Raw genomic sequence first — 13,329 nt, 5'->3', positions numbered from 1 at the left:
GATAAGCTAATAAATACATCAAGAAGACACAGGGCTATTGTTATTGTGTGTCAATGCAAAAAACACATCTGTGTTTGTGGGTTGTATCAGTCTGGACATTTTCCTCTCTACAGCCCCTTGGGAGCTGCGATATGGCCATCTGCTCATCTCCATTTCTCGTTGCAATACATCTACATATATATGTACTCTACCCATGAACTGGAAATGAATCAATGTACACACCCTGTAATTGACTTAAGTAAATTCTGCAAGTGTTTAAAAGACCCAAATAACCTCCGATCAGTAGGTACTTTGAACAGTTCAACACAAATACTCATATTGCGTAAAACTTCACACCATACTGCATCATCACCCTAAAAAACGGAACAAAACAAACACAATTCATCTTTTATTACTGTTTAAAGATGTTGCTGCTTTACTACAAAATGGAGCAATCTCATCGGTGCCAGCTGCAGAGAGAGGACCGAAGTGTAATCTCCTGTACTTCCTCATCCCCCCAGGAAGGCAGACTGATTTTGGGGTTGCGTCTTCGCAACAAACACATGACCAGAATCCGTCTCAAAATGAGAAGCTCCAAGAAGATGTACCACTATTAGAGCAGGGACACAACCTGGGAGGTTTGGATCTTAAGGATTCACTGCAAATATTTCCTGTTTATGATGGGTATCAAACTTTACTAGCAAAGCATAAAATTGAGCTGAAAGTGTTCACAAAGTATTTATGCCAAGGAAAGATTCATGTTTACCCATATTTAGACAATTGCGTAGGCAAGAGGGTAGCTCAACTGAAATGTCAATACTTCTTTGTACAAATGATCAAACTGCTCCGCGCATTAGTGTTTACTGTAAATGTGAGAAGTCCCACTTGGAACCATTACAATTCCAGAACTGTCTTAGTGGCAAGTTAAAGTGTGTGAGAGGAAGAGCTTTTGCAACGAGGACGTGGTTGCGGTCTTTCAAAAGTTGGCTCCACTTTACTCGACTTCAACTGAAAAACTCAGCCCAGTGCCTGTATACCCTCATGGTGGTGATGTCATGCTTTACAAATACAGTATGAATGATTGATCCTCAAAATAGGCAGGATCAAAGCCACTAGATCGCACATAAGTAAGAGCTATTTCTTTGACAAAATGTTTTAGCACTGTTGTACACTAGAGTTGCTACTATTCAGCGTGGCTAAATGTCAGTGGAGTATAGTAGAGTGGAGTGTCATGGAATGGTGTGGAGTGGCGCACAGTAGAGCTGATTGGCATGGAGAGTAGTGGAGTGTCGTGGAGAATCATACAGTGTTGTTGACTGTCGTGGAGGGAGTAGAGTGTTGAGCCGTGTACAGTGAAGTAACGTAGAGGGTGTTGCGTGAAGTACAGTTGTAGAGTGACGTAGAGCGGAGTAGTGTGCCAGAGAATAGAGTGAAGTAAAGTGTCACGGAGTTGCTTAGAGAGAACTGCATAGAGCGTTGTAGAATGTCCGTTGAGCAGACTTTACCGGAGTAGAGCATCATAGAGTTGAGTATCATGGAGTGGAGTGTCATAGAGTTTAGTGTAGTCGAGTGGCCTGGAGTGAAGTGGCTTAAAGTACAGTGGATTGGCATAGAGCGCAGTGGCTTAGACTGCAATGGTTTTGAGTAAAGTGGTGTAGAGTGCATTGGTTTAGAGTGCAGTGGCATAGAGTAGAGCTGTGCAGAGTAGAGTTCAGTGGCGCAGAGTATAGTGGCTTAGAATGAAGTGGTGTAGAGTGCAGCAGAGTAGAGTGTCAGATGGCAGGGTTGTAGAGTGCAATCATTGAGAGTAGTCTCAGAGTGCAGGGTTGTAGTGGTACAGAGAGCAGTGACATGGAGTGAAGTACATGTAGAAATGATGCAGAGTAGAATAGTGGCGTGGAGTTCAGTGACGCAGAGTGATGTAGTATGCATTGGTGTAGAGTGCAGTAGCATAGAGAAGACTGTTGTAGAGTGGAGTAGCGTAAACTGCACTGGTGCACAGTAGTTCGAGTAGGGTGCATTGGCTTTGAGTAAAGTGGTGTAGAGTACATTTACGTAGAGTTCAGTGGTTTAGAGAACAATGGCATAGCCAGGACTGCCGTCGGGTAGAGTGCAGTGGCATAGAGTAGATTGTTTCAGAGTAGAGTGGAGTCGTGTAGTATACTGGTGCAGGATAGAGCGCAATGGCATAGAGTAGAGTGGGGTAGAATAGTCACTGTGTTGATTGCAGTGGCATAGAGTAGATTGTTTAAGAGTGCAGTGGTTCAGAGTAGAGTGGTGTGGAGTGGGCCTATACTGGGGTGGTGTAGAGTGTAGTGGGGAAGAGTGAAGTAGTGCATAGTAGAGTGGGGTAAGGTGCCCTGGCATAGAGTAGAGTGGTGCAGAGTAGAGGCGTAAAGTGGCGTAGAGTGTAGTGTCATAGAGTGCAGTGGTACAGAATAGAGTGGCATTGTGTAGAATGAGTGGTAGAGAGTGCTTTGCTGTAGAGAGGTACAGAGTGCAGTGGCGTAGAGTGTAGTGACGTGCAGTAGGGCAGAGTAGATTGGCTTAGAGTGCAGTGGCATAACGTGCATTGATTTTGAGTAAAGTGGTATAGAAAGCATTGTTGTAAAGTGCAGTGACATCCAGTGCAGCATTTTAAAATAGTGGCGTAGAGTGCAGTGGTGCAGAGTGGAATAGACTACAGTGGCGCATAGAGTAGATTTTTTCAGAGTAGAGTGAAGTGGCGTAGAGTGCTGTGGTATAGAGTAGAGTGTTGTATAGTGTAGCGGTTCACAGTAGATTAGGGTGGATTATCAGAGTACAGTGGTATAGAGTGGAGTAATGCAGAATATAGGCCTAGATGTAGGTAATTTTATTTTACCACTTCTTAAATACCGAATTGTACCGATTCGGTATTTAAGAAGTGGTAAAATAGAGGGGGGGTGTAGGTAATACAGAATCGGTAAATACCGAATCGTTAAGATTCGGTATTTACCAATTCTGTAAATACCGATTCGGTAATGCCCATTGATTCCTACGGGCATTGAAGCCCATAGGAATCAATGGGCATTACCGAATCCGTATTTACCGATTTCGGTAAATACCGATTCCAGCAAGGGTGCAGGGGGTGTCACTTTGACACCCTCTAGCACCCCAAATACAGGCATGTGTGCCATGTGGCACAGAGACATTCCCTAAGGGCATGTCTGTCTGTCACATGTCATAGGTGTGCATGCACACCTGGATTCGGTATTTTACCACCCAATTGGATTGGGTGGTAAAATACCGAATCTGAAAGGCCTTTGGGACTCAGAAGAGTCCCACCTACATCTAAAAGTTACCGAATTGGTAAAAACACTGATTCGGTATTTAACAGCATTGGTAAATTTACTGAATCGGTAAAATTGGCTCCCTACATCCCAAAAACCCATTTACCGGTCGGTGGCCGGTAAATGGCCACCTACATCTTGCCCATAGTTATGTAGATTTCAGCGGCAGAAAGAGCAGTGTTGCAGAGTGAAGTGATGTGGAGTGCATTGGCACAGTAGAATGGTGCAGTGGCGTAGAGTGCTGTCATGCAGAGTGCAGTGGCATAGAGATGGGCAGAGAGCAGTTAGGTAGAGTACAGTGGTGCAGATTAGAAAAGAATGGCATAGATGTAGCATGGAATGGTGTAGAGTGAAGTAGCGTAAAGTGGCATAGAGTAGAATGTTGTAGAGTATAGTTGCGAAAAGAGCAGTGGTGCAAATTAGTTGGAGTGGATATAGTGGCAAAGGGTGCATTGGTTTTGAGTAAAGTGGTGTACATTGAATTGGCGTAAAGTGCAGTGGTGTAGAGTAGATTGTTTCAGGAGTAGAGTTAAGTGGCAAAGGGAGGAGTGGTGCAGGGTAGAGTGGAGTAGTACAGAGTAGTGGCGTGGATGGCAGTATTGAAAACAGGAGTGGCCTAGACTGGAGTGGTTTAGAGTGCAGTTGTTCAGAGTGGGGTAGAGTGCATTGGCGTAGAATGGTGCAGAGTAGAGAGCAGTGGTATAGAAAAGAGTGGCGCAGAGTAGAGTGACAGAGAGTGCAGTGCTGCCGAGTAGAGTTTTGTAGAGTGCAGTGGTGCAAAGTAGAGTGGCGTGGAGTGGATTGTTGTAGAGTGCAGTGGCGTACAGTGATGCAGAGTAAAGTGACGTAGAATGAACTGGTGTAGAATAGAGTAAAACGGGACCTCCCCTTTTGTAGGACAGTAGTTGGATGGTCTTCGGAAAAAAAATACTTCTAGAATGGTTTCATGTAAACTTCTAATTGGCACACAAACACCGAATACCATGCAGGCGAGGAGAAAAAATAATAACATCTAGTGCACGTGTCCTGAGGCACTGTGGTTTTTGTGGACGTGATCACGAGTCATTCTATTCACACTCCAAGAGGAAACAAATGTAAAGTAAAAAAAAAAAGTGAATGGTCCTGACCTAACATTAAAAGGCTGAAAAGGGTACAGCTTGTGAATCTAAATCACTGCAGGCCGCAAAACATTTGTTACAGGTTTCCTCTCTCAGCCAATCTGCCGAATGCCCTGTAACTGCCAAATTTTCACACCATCCCTACTCACTATGATGCCATCCCATTCACACTCCTCTTCCTTGGCCCCTTTATATGGCCCCTGAAGAATAGTGGCTTGCAGTACACTCCTATTGCTGTTGGATTGTATCTCTTCTGATTTAGAGTTTGGCAAACCGGTTACTCCGAGTGTTCTGCTAGTCCTATTTGCATTATTTTCTAGTGTACTTGTAATAAGGTGGACGGGATATCCTTCACAATTGGATCGGAGTAACAAGGGCGCAACTCATGGGATACCTGAACCGTGTTCCTATTATATGAATTGGTCTGTGGATCCTAGATCTTATGTCCAGTGGTCTGTAGATTCTAGATCTTCTGGACAATTGCTGTTTGCATCATAATTTCTATTTTATAAAGTAACAATCGCAGGTCCTTTCTTCTGCTTGGTTATCTATTGGAATTGATATGAGCCTCTTACCAGAGATTTTTTTCTCTATCAGTTTTCTTTTTTGCAACAAACTTTATTTTGCTATAGTTAAAAGTAAATTCCAGTATATCAATGATTCTTGGCATTTTCATTTTAGGTGTAATATCAACACATCTTTCCTCATAAGTGGATAATCATACTCCAATCCTCCCCAACCATTATTTACATGGTTTGAAAATTACAATGCTATCTCAACAATGAACTGTTTACATCTCTTAATTTACCTTGACATATATTTACACTTTTATTCCCTAACTAAATTACTCTTCCTCCCCCGCCCCTCTTCCTGGTCTGTCCGTATGTCTCCAGTTATTCTGTAACCTATTCTTAAGCGAACTCTGATTCCAACCTACATCTCTGGTGTACACTGAGCCTTTCCTCGTCGTTTACCCTCTTTGGCGCCGGCTATGTGTTAGGTGGCTAACTAATCGGGAGGGGAAACGGAAATGTAAGCGGGATATCAGTTTTTTCTCTTATCAGTTAATGCATTTTTGTGAGGTGGATTCACTCAGTTGTAATGCTGAACATTGCCACATGTCTGCATACAAAAGATGTGGAATGAGCTGAACACATACCATTGTTAGTTGATCATTGTTAGTAGATGCATGTTACCTGGGCCACCGGCTGCACATTTTAAGGGCCCAAAAAATGTGGGCTTGCACACTTTCGACTACTCTCTAATCTTCACTCTTCTGTCATCCCATGTGAAATGTTGAAAAACATTGTTTTTGCTGCAGCTTGTATACTATGGTGTCTTTGAGGTGCTAAAACACCCTTTATTCTCTTTCAGCATGAGCCATGGACTCGAACCAATCGCAGCCCCCGTAACAGCACAGGTAGCACTTTGGACAGTGACAGTTGGGCATCCTCCCACTCCTCTGACTCGCATGCCCTTCACCCAGGAAAAAAGAACAAAATCGTCAAGCAGAAGATGGGTGTGACTCGAGGCAGTACGGAAAACTTGCTCCTTGAATGCCCAACTTTCCCAGCATCACTGTTGGCTATTGGTCCTGATGAGGTGAAGCTGGAGAAATCTTGTAAAAGGAAGTTTTCTGCTAAACAGCTTGGCATGGATGATGAGACTGATAACAAACTGAAAAAGATTTCTTGCCGTAAAAATGGAGGGGATATCAAGCTGCAGAAGAGGGGTTCTCCTCTAAAAATGCCTGAATGGCTTGAGCCTCAAGCTTCTGACCTGTCAAGTATCGAGGGTATATCTGCACCAAGAGCACTGGAAATAAAAGATAGTGGGTTTAAAACGCCAGCTAGCCCCATTGAAGTCTTCAAGCCTAAGTGTCTCCTACAGGATTTTATTAAAGAGCAGGATGTGACGGCCCATTGTTATGAAGAGGAGGAAAGGGTGAGAATTCCTGAAGCAGCGGAGTGGACATTTGACACGGTGACAGTAAAATCCAAAGATCTTCAGCAAATATTTCAGTCCAAAGATACTGAAGAAAGTATAGCCGAATCCAAATTCCGAGACATAACTGCAACAGAATCCAAAGCCACCCAGGAAATTGTTCCTTACAAATGTCCTGAGAAAATTGTTGTAGATTACAAATTGCCAAAAACCTTTTCTGAAAACTCCACTGATTCTCTGAAGTTAGTAGAATCCAACAAACTTGAGGAAATTATTGTAGAATGCAAAGACCCGGAGGCAGTGGCATTCACGCCCGAAGAGTCCACGGGGATGGTGCAATCCAAAGATCCTGAGCTGACTATGACGGAATTGAAGGACCCTCAAGAAATAATTGAATCTGAGGTTTCTGATGACGCACAAGAATCTGAGGAACCCAAGGAGGTCTTGAAATCCAAAGACTCTGAAATAACGATAGTGGACTCCACAAGTATCAAAGATATGGTGGATCCTTGGGATTCGCCGAAGAATGTGGCAGAAGTGAATGCGAACCTCGACTCTTTTGATGAGAAGTGGAGGATAGAGGAACCTGAGGAGACGCCACAGGAAAAGACTAGAAGAGAAATGGAGAATGAGAAGGATGTTGAGTGGAGCTTTCCAGAAATCAAGTCCCAGAGAAGGGAGTCCAGCTCACGACGGCTAAACAGTAAGTAAAAAAAATAAAAAATAAATCACCCCAGCTGCTTTTACATCCTTGCTTTCATTTTCAACTTGTATGTACTGTGCCACCTAGTGAAGAGACTTGGAATTGCATCTATAGTTAAACTCAGTTTTGTGAAGCTGGTACTGTGCATATATGTATGTGAACAACCTTTCCCTGCTCAGATGCGCTCTCTTTACATTTTTTTTTCTCTTTAACTGTGTGGGCTGGAAAAATTTGCTTCATTAGTTTCTTGATTCTGTACCGCTGATCAATTAGCCCTTCTATCCCTTTCTCTTGAATGTACTGGTTTTCCCCTATTATCTTTGTTTAATTAATTTAGCTTGGGCTCTATATGGTCAGTGATACAACCATATACATATTACCACAGTTGTTTGACTTCCCTGGGGGCTAAATTGAGTGCTAGCTTGCCTGCTCTTATGTGTGACCTTTGGGACAAGTATGAAACAAAGTAAAGGGTGACTGGAGAACGCTGGGGCTCACTTATAATTAGGGCACCCGGTTTTATGGTATTTATTTATTGGCCATTTCCGCCTGTATTTATCCATATTTCTTTGGGGCCATTTTCTCTGTATTTATCCATATTTGTTTTGTGTTTTGCGTATAAATTAAGTTGTAGAACCATACACATCTATTTAACTGCTAGACACGCACTCATACTTTGATTTCTGTCGTGTTTTAGATATTTAAGCTGCCAAACATTACATAATACATTAACTGGTAAATAATAGCATTATACCATAAATGTATGTGAACATATACCGTTATTTAAAGAAATTTCATCCTGTTTTTTAATTTCCCATGCTGTCTGTCCATCTGCTCAGCTGCTGGCCTATAATTCATGAAAGAAAGCATGGAGAGTCACTTAAAAGAAGCACAATTTTCAGTATTTATTCACTTTTAAAAATAAATGCACAGAGAAAACACATTGTTTTCTGTCTGAATTTATCTGTAAAAATCCGTAAAAATGGAAAACCGGGAGCCTTACTTTTAATACCCCACAAAATTACGGCTTGCACCCATTTATAATACAGTCCCGGTGCTCAAAGGAAGGGTAATCACCCCACACCCTTAATCCACTTAAATGTTTTAGCACAACAACAGTCTTTGAGCGTACATGGCACAAAGAGTCTTCTGAGAATTATTCCACAAGTCTGAGGTTCCGTAGTCGCGCTTCCAATCTTTATTGCTTCTCTGCACTTTGCCAGCACGTTCCATCGCTCAGCCGTATCACCCCATGACTTCATCAGGGTTAAAAGGAAAACAAACCAAGTGGCAAAGCCAACATGGTCCTCCTCCATGGATGCCTATACACATTACAGAATTTGATTTGTCCAATCACTATATCAACCTTTAAACTATCGGACAGGCTCCTAAGGTCCTTGATCTGGGTGGGTAAAAGTAATACAGTGAACCTCCAGACCCTCAATAAATCAATCAATCAATCATTGCATTTATATAGCGCACTACTTACCCAGAGGGTCTCAAGGCGCTGGGGGGTGGGGGGGTCTGCTACTGCTCGAACAACCAGGTCTTGAGTTGCTTCCTGAAGGCGAGGTGGTCCTGGGTCAGGCGGAGGTGGGTGGGGAGGGAGTTCCATGTCTTGGCGGCGAGGTAGGAGAAGGACCGTCCCCCTGTGGTGGCTCTACGGATGCGGGGGACGGCGGCGAGGGCGTGGCTGGTCGATCGAAGCTGGTGTTTGGGAGCGTAGAAGTTGAGGCGGCTGTTGAGGTATCCTGGGCCTTGGCTGTGTAGGGCTTTGTGTGCGTGGGTGAGGAGACGGAAGGTGATTCTCTTGTTGACCGGGAGCCAATGCAGGTCTCTCAGGTGTCTGGAGATGTGGCTGCGACGGGGGATGTCCAGGATGAGTCGTGCTGAGGCGTTCTGGATCTGCTGGAGTCTCTTCTGGAGTTTGGCGGTGGTTCCGGCGTAGAGGGTGTTGCCGTAGTCCAGACGGCTGGTGACGAGGGCCTGAGTGACCGTCTTCCTGGTCTCGGTGGGGATCCACCGGAAGATCTTACGTAGCATGCGCAGGATGTTGAAGCGCGACGAGGAGACGGCGTTGACTTGTCTGGTCATGGAGAGGGAGGAGTCCAGGATGAAGCCCAGGTTGCGTGCGTGGTCTGTTGGTTTATGTGCGCTGCCTAGGGCGGGGGGCCACCAGGAGTCGTCCCAAGAGGCGGGTGAGGATCCCAGGATGAGGACTTCCGTCTTATCTGAGTTCAGTTTCAGGCGGCTGTTCTTCATCCATTCGGCTACCTCTTTCATGCCTTCGTGAAGGTTGGCTCTGGCGGTGGCGGGGTCGTTGGTAAGGGAGAGGATCAGCTGGGTGTCGTCGGCTTAGGAGATGATTTTGAGGTTGTGCTGGCGTGCGATGTCTGCGAGGGCGCTCATGTAGATGTTGAAGAGGGTTGGACTGAGCGAGGAGCCTTGAGGGACGCCGCAGATGACTTCGGTGGCTTCAGATCTGAACGGAGGGAGGCGGACTCTCTGTGTCCTTCCGGCGAGGAAGGAGATGATCCACTCCAGTGCCTTCTCCTGGACTCCGACGTTGCTGAGGCGATGTACTAGGGTACGATGGCAGACAGTGTCGAAGGCTGCGGAGAGGTCGAGGAGGATGAGGGCCGCTGTTTCTCCGTTGTCGAGCAGTGCTCGGATGTCATCGGTGACTGCGATCAGGGCGGTCTCGGTGCTGTGGTTGGCCCGGAAGCCAGCGAGGGGTCGAGGGATCCGTTCGTCTCGAGGAAGGCGGCCAGCTGCTTGTTGACGGTCTTCTCGATGACTTTTGCAGGAAACGGGAGCAGCGAGATGGGGCGGTAGTTTTTGAGGTCGGTGGGGTCAGCCGATGGCTTTTTGAGTAGAGCGCTGAGTTCGGCGTGCTTCCAGCTCTCCGGGAAGGTAGCGGTGTCGAAGGAGGTGTTGATGATGTCCCGCAGGTGGGGTGCGATGATCGCGTCTGCCTTGTTGAAGACGTGGTGAGGGCAGGGGTCGGTCGGGGATCCGGAGTGGATGGAGTTCATCGTGCGGACGGTGTCTTCGGTGCTGATCGGAGTCCAGGCGCGGAGGGTGGTGGTGGGGGGCGGTGGTTCGGTCGTGGTGTTCGTCCGTTGAGTGTTGAAGCTGTTGTGTATGTCCGCGATCTTGTTGTGGAAGTAGGAGGCGAGGGAGTTGCAGAGGTCTTGCGAAGGGGTGATGTCGTTGTTTCCGGCGTTGGGGTTGGAGAGCTCTTTGACAATGTTGAAGAGTTCTTTGCTGTTGTGTGCGTTGTTGTCCAGTCGTTCCTTGAATGCAGTTTTCTTGGTGGCGCGGATGAGTTGGTGGTGTTTTCGGGTGGCGAGCTTGAGGGCAGTCATGTTGTCCGGTGTTGGGTCTCTGCGCCAGGTTCTCTCGAGGGCTCAGCAGTTCTTCTTGGAGCTCTTGAGTTCGTTGGTGAACCATGGAGCTTTCTTGCTGCCGGGTCTGCTGGGCGGGGTCCTCAGGGGGGCGAGCTCGTCTGCGCAGTCGCTGATCCACTTCGTGAGGTTGGTGGCCGCCTGGCTAGGGTTCGTTGTGCTGGTGGGAGGGTTCATGCTCAGGGAGGACGCGAGCTGGTCGGCTGTGATCTTGTTCCAGTTCATGCGTGCAGCCTGTTGCTGGTGGTGGTGGATCGTGGTCCTTGCGAAGCTGAAGTATACGCAGCTGTGGTCCGTCCAGTGGAGTCCGGTGGCGTGGCTGAAGGCGATGTCCTTGCTGGATGAGAAGACTGGGTCGAGTATGTGTCCGGCGTAGTGGGTGGGGGTGGTCACCAGTTGCTTGAGTCCCAGGTTGGCGAGGTTGTCCAGCAGGGTGGTGGTGTTGCGGTCGTTGTTGTTCTCCAGGTGGAAGTTGAGGTCCCCTAGGAGGATGTAGTCAGCGGAGCAGAGGGCGTGTGGGCTGATGAAGTCGGCGATGTCTTCGCTGAATTGTGTGCGTTGTCCAGGGGGTCTGTAGATGAGGGTGCCTTTGAGGGTGGTCTTGGGGTTGATGTGGACTTGGAAGTGCAGGTGCTCGGCGGTTGCGAGGGTGTCATCGGTGTTGGTCGTGATGCGGATGGTGTTCCTGTGGACGATGGCGATGCCTCCTCCGGTGTGGTTGATGCGGTCCCTTCGGATGATCTTGTAGCCGTCTGGGATGGCGATGGCGATGGCGATGTCAGGTGCTGAGGAGGCGTTCATCCAGGTTTCCGTGAAGAAGGCGACGTCTGGGGCTGTGGTGTCGAGCAGGTTCCAGACACTGGTGGCGTGCCTGTGGATGGTGCGGGTGTTGAGCAGGATGCATTTCAGGTGGCTGCTGCTGTTGCTCGTCTTGGTTGGTGTAGTTGTAGTGCAGGTCCGGATGCAGGTGAACTTGCAGGAGTTGCAGCAGAAGGGTCCGTGGGTGCGTCTCGGGGTGGCTCGGTAGCAGCCCGGGACTCGGAGTGCGTTGAGGGTGGCGGCGTCGTACGTCCGGCGGGTGGGCTGGGGTCTGCGGGGGCCAGGGGTCCTGGCGCTGGGCGCGGTCCGGGCACAGACGGGCTTACCTTTGGCGCACCTTCGGCGCTCAATCGGTGCTCCCGCTGCAGTGGAGCGTGTGGGTGACCAGGCCGAGAGGCGCAGTGGTCACTCCCTGGCACTGGTCGGGCTCCCCTTAAGAGGGAGCCGGGAGGGAGGGTCTACGGGGGGGGGGGGCGGGAGCCAATCGTCTGGCGGGGGCGGGGCCTCGGGCTGGGGCGGCGGGAAAATCTGGCGCGGTCCTCGGGTGGCTGGGGAGGCAGGGGGCTCGGCGGCCCTCGGTGGCTGGGGTGGCGAGAGGCAGGGGGCTCGGCGGCCCTCGGTGGCTGGGGTGGCGGGAGGCCCAGGAGCGTGTGGGTGACCAGGGCGGGAGGCGCAGTGGTCACTCCCTGGCACTGGTCGGGCTTCCCTTAAGAGGGAGCCGGGAGGGAGGGTCTGCGGGGGGAGCGGGAGCCAATCGGCTGGCGGGGGGGCGGGGCCTCGGGCTGGGGCGGCGGGAAAATCTGGCGCGAATGAAATAGAGAGGATGGGTGGGTCTTGTTCTTCCAGACCTAAAATCCTATTATAACAGTCCTTGAGCGCACATGGCACAAAGAGTCCACTGAGAATTATCCCACAAGTCTGAAGGGTACTTAAGCTTTCAAACTTTATTGCTTCTCTTCCAACACGTGTTTTGTTGCTCAGACGTATCGCCCCACGACTTCATCAGGGCTTATTGGCTCTGAGTAAAGGGTGGAATGTCATTCAAGTATGTCAAACTAGTATACACTTGAATGCCCAATCCAAACTACGTAAATATTATTTAGTCAACGTCTCAAAGGTTAGATTCCAGTTTGCGACCAGCAATCCGATGAGTACACCAAGTTTAAATGGTGTACGTAAGGTCCAGTGCGTGACCAGGAGCCCGGTGAGTGCACCTTGTGTCCACATGCTGTCTATACGTGGCAAAAAGCCACTTCTGCCTTATGCCCCACAGCCACAGTTTCCACAGGATCTTGTGCCTCTGCCACCTCCGGCCTGATGTGGTGACATACTAATCCGATGACAACATCGTAGAAGAGGAGGTGGAACTCCTTTGGGGGGCGGGGGGAATGTACAACTTGCAGATGAATGGGGACAAATATATAGCATATGTATCGGGTTCAGCCATACCACCTCATTCAGACTCTTCACCAGACGAGGTCATCCATTTTTATGCATTGGTGGAAAGAGCTTCAAAGTGGTTTAATTTGCTAGTATAAATTATGCAGACTATTTTCTGTACAACGTTAAGGAGGCCCCCAGAAAGTCAGGTAAAGTAATTCTCATAATCAAACACAACTCGCAAAAAAAAGTCTAACTGGCACATGCATCAATGTTGGCTTTTGCAATTCCTTAATTGCGATTTTTATGGAATCTCAATTATGGAATCGCAAAAGCCTATGCATGTAGAAATCGCTTAAAAAATAGCGATTTCTTAACATTCCTTAATTGCGACTCGCAAATTGCGAAACGCAATTAAGGTATACCTCCCCATTCATTCCTATGGGCCTAGAGGCCCTTAGGAATGAATGGGAAGACATTCTCAATTTGCGATTCTCAATTAGAGAATCGCAAATTGAGAATGCAATTTCGAGGGTGCCAGGGTGTCAAAAAGAGCCCTGTTGCACCCCTGAAATTGATCTGTGCACATATGCTGGGCACACACATGCCCTAAGGGCATGTGTGTGCGCAACATGAAACTGAAAAATTTGCAAAAGTGCTTTTTTCAA

General features: G+C 47.9%; 1 protein-coding gene across 1 annotated transcript in view; it reads left to right on the top strand.

Annotated features, from left to right (window-relative positions):
* Nucleotides 1–13,329, top strand: part of LOC147663596 (uncharacterized) — a 133,114-nt gene that overhangs the window by 102,108 nt on the left and 17,677 nt on the right. The window contains exon 4 of the mRNA XM_086950336.1: nt 5,783–7,055. Coding sequence (XP_086806462.1) covers nt 5,783–7,055 — 1,273 coding nt within the window. The remainder of the gene's footprint in view (nt 1–5,782; nt 7,056–13,329) is intronic.

This window comes from Lissotriton vulgaris, unplaced genomic scaffold (genome assembly GCF_964263255.1).
Source record: "Lissotriton vulgaris unplaced genomic scaffold, aLisVul1.2 SCAFFOLD_1742, whole genome shotgun sequence".
NCBI lineage: Eukaryota > Metazoa > Chordata > Amphibia > Caudata > Salamandridae > Lissotriton > Lissotriton vulgaris.
The sequence above is the reverse complement of the archived record's forward strand: the minus strand, read 5'-3'. Positions and strand labels throughout refer to the sequence as shown.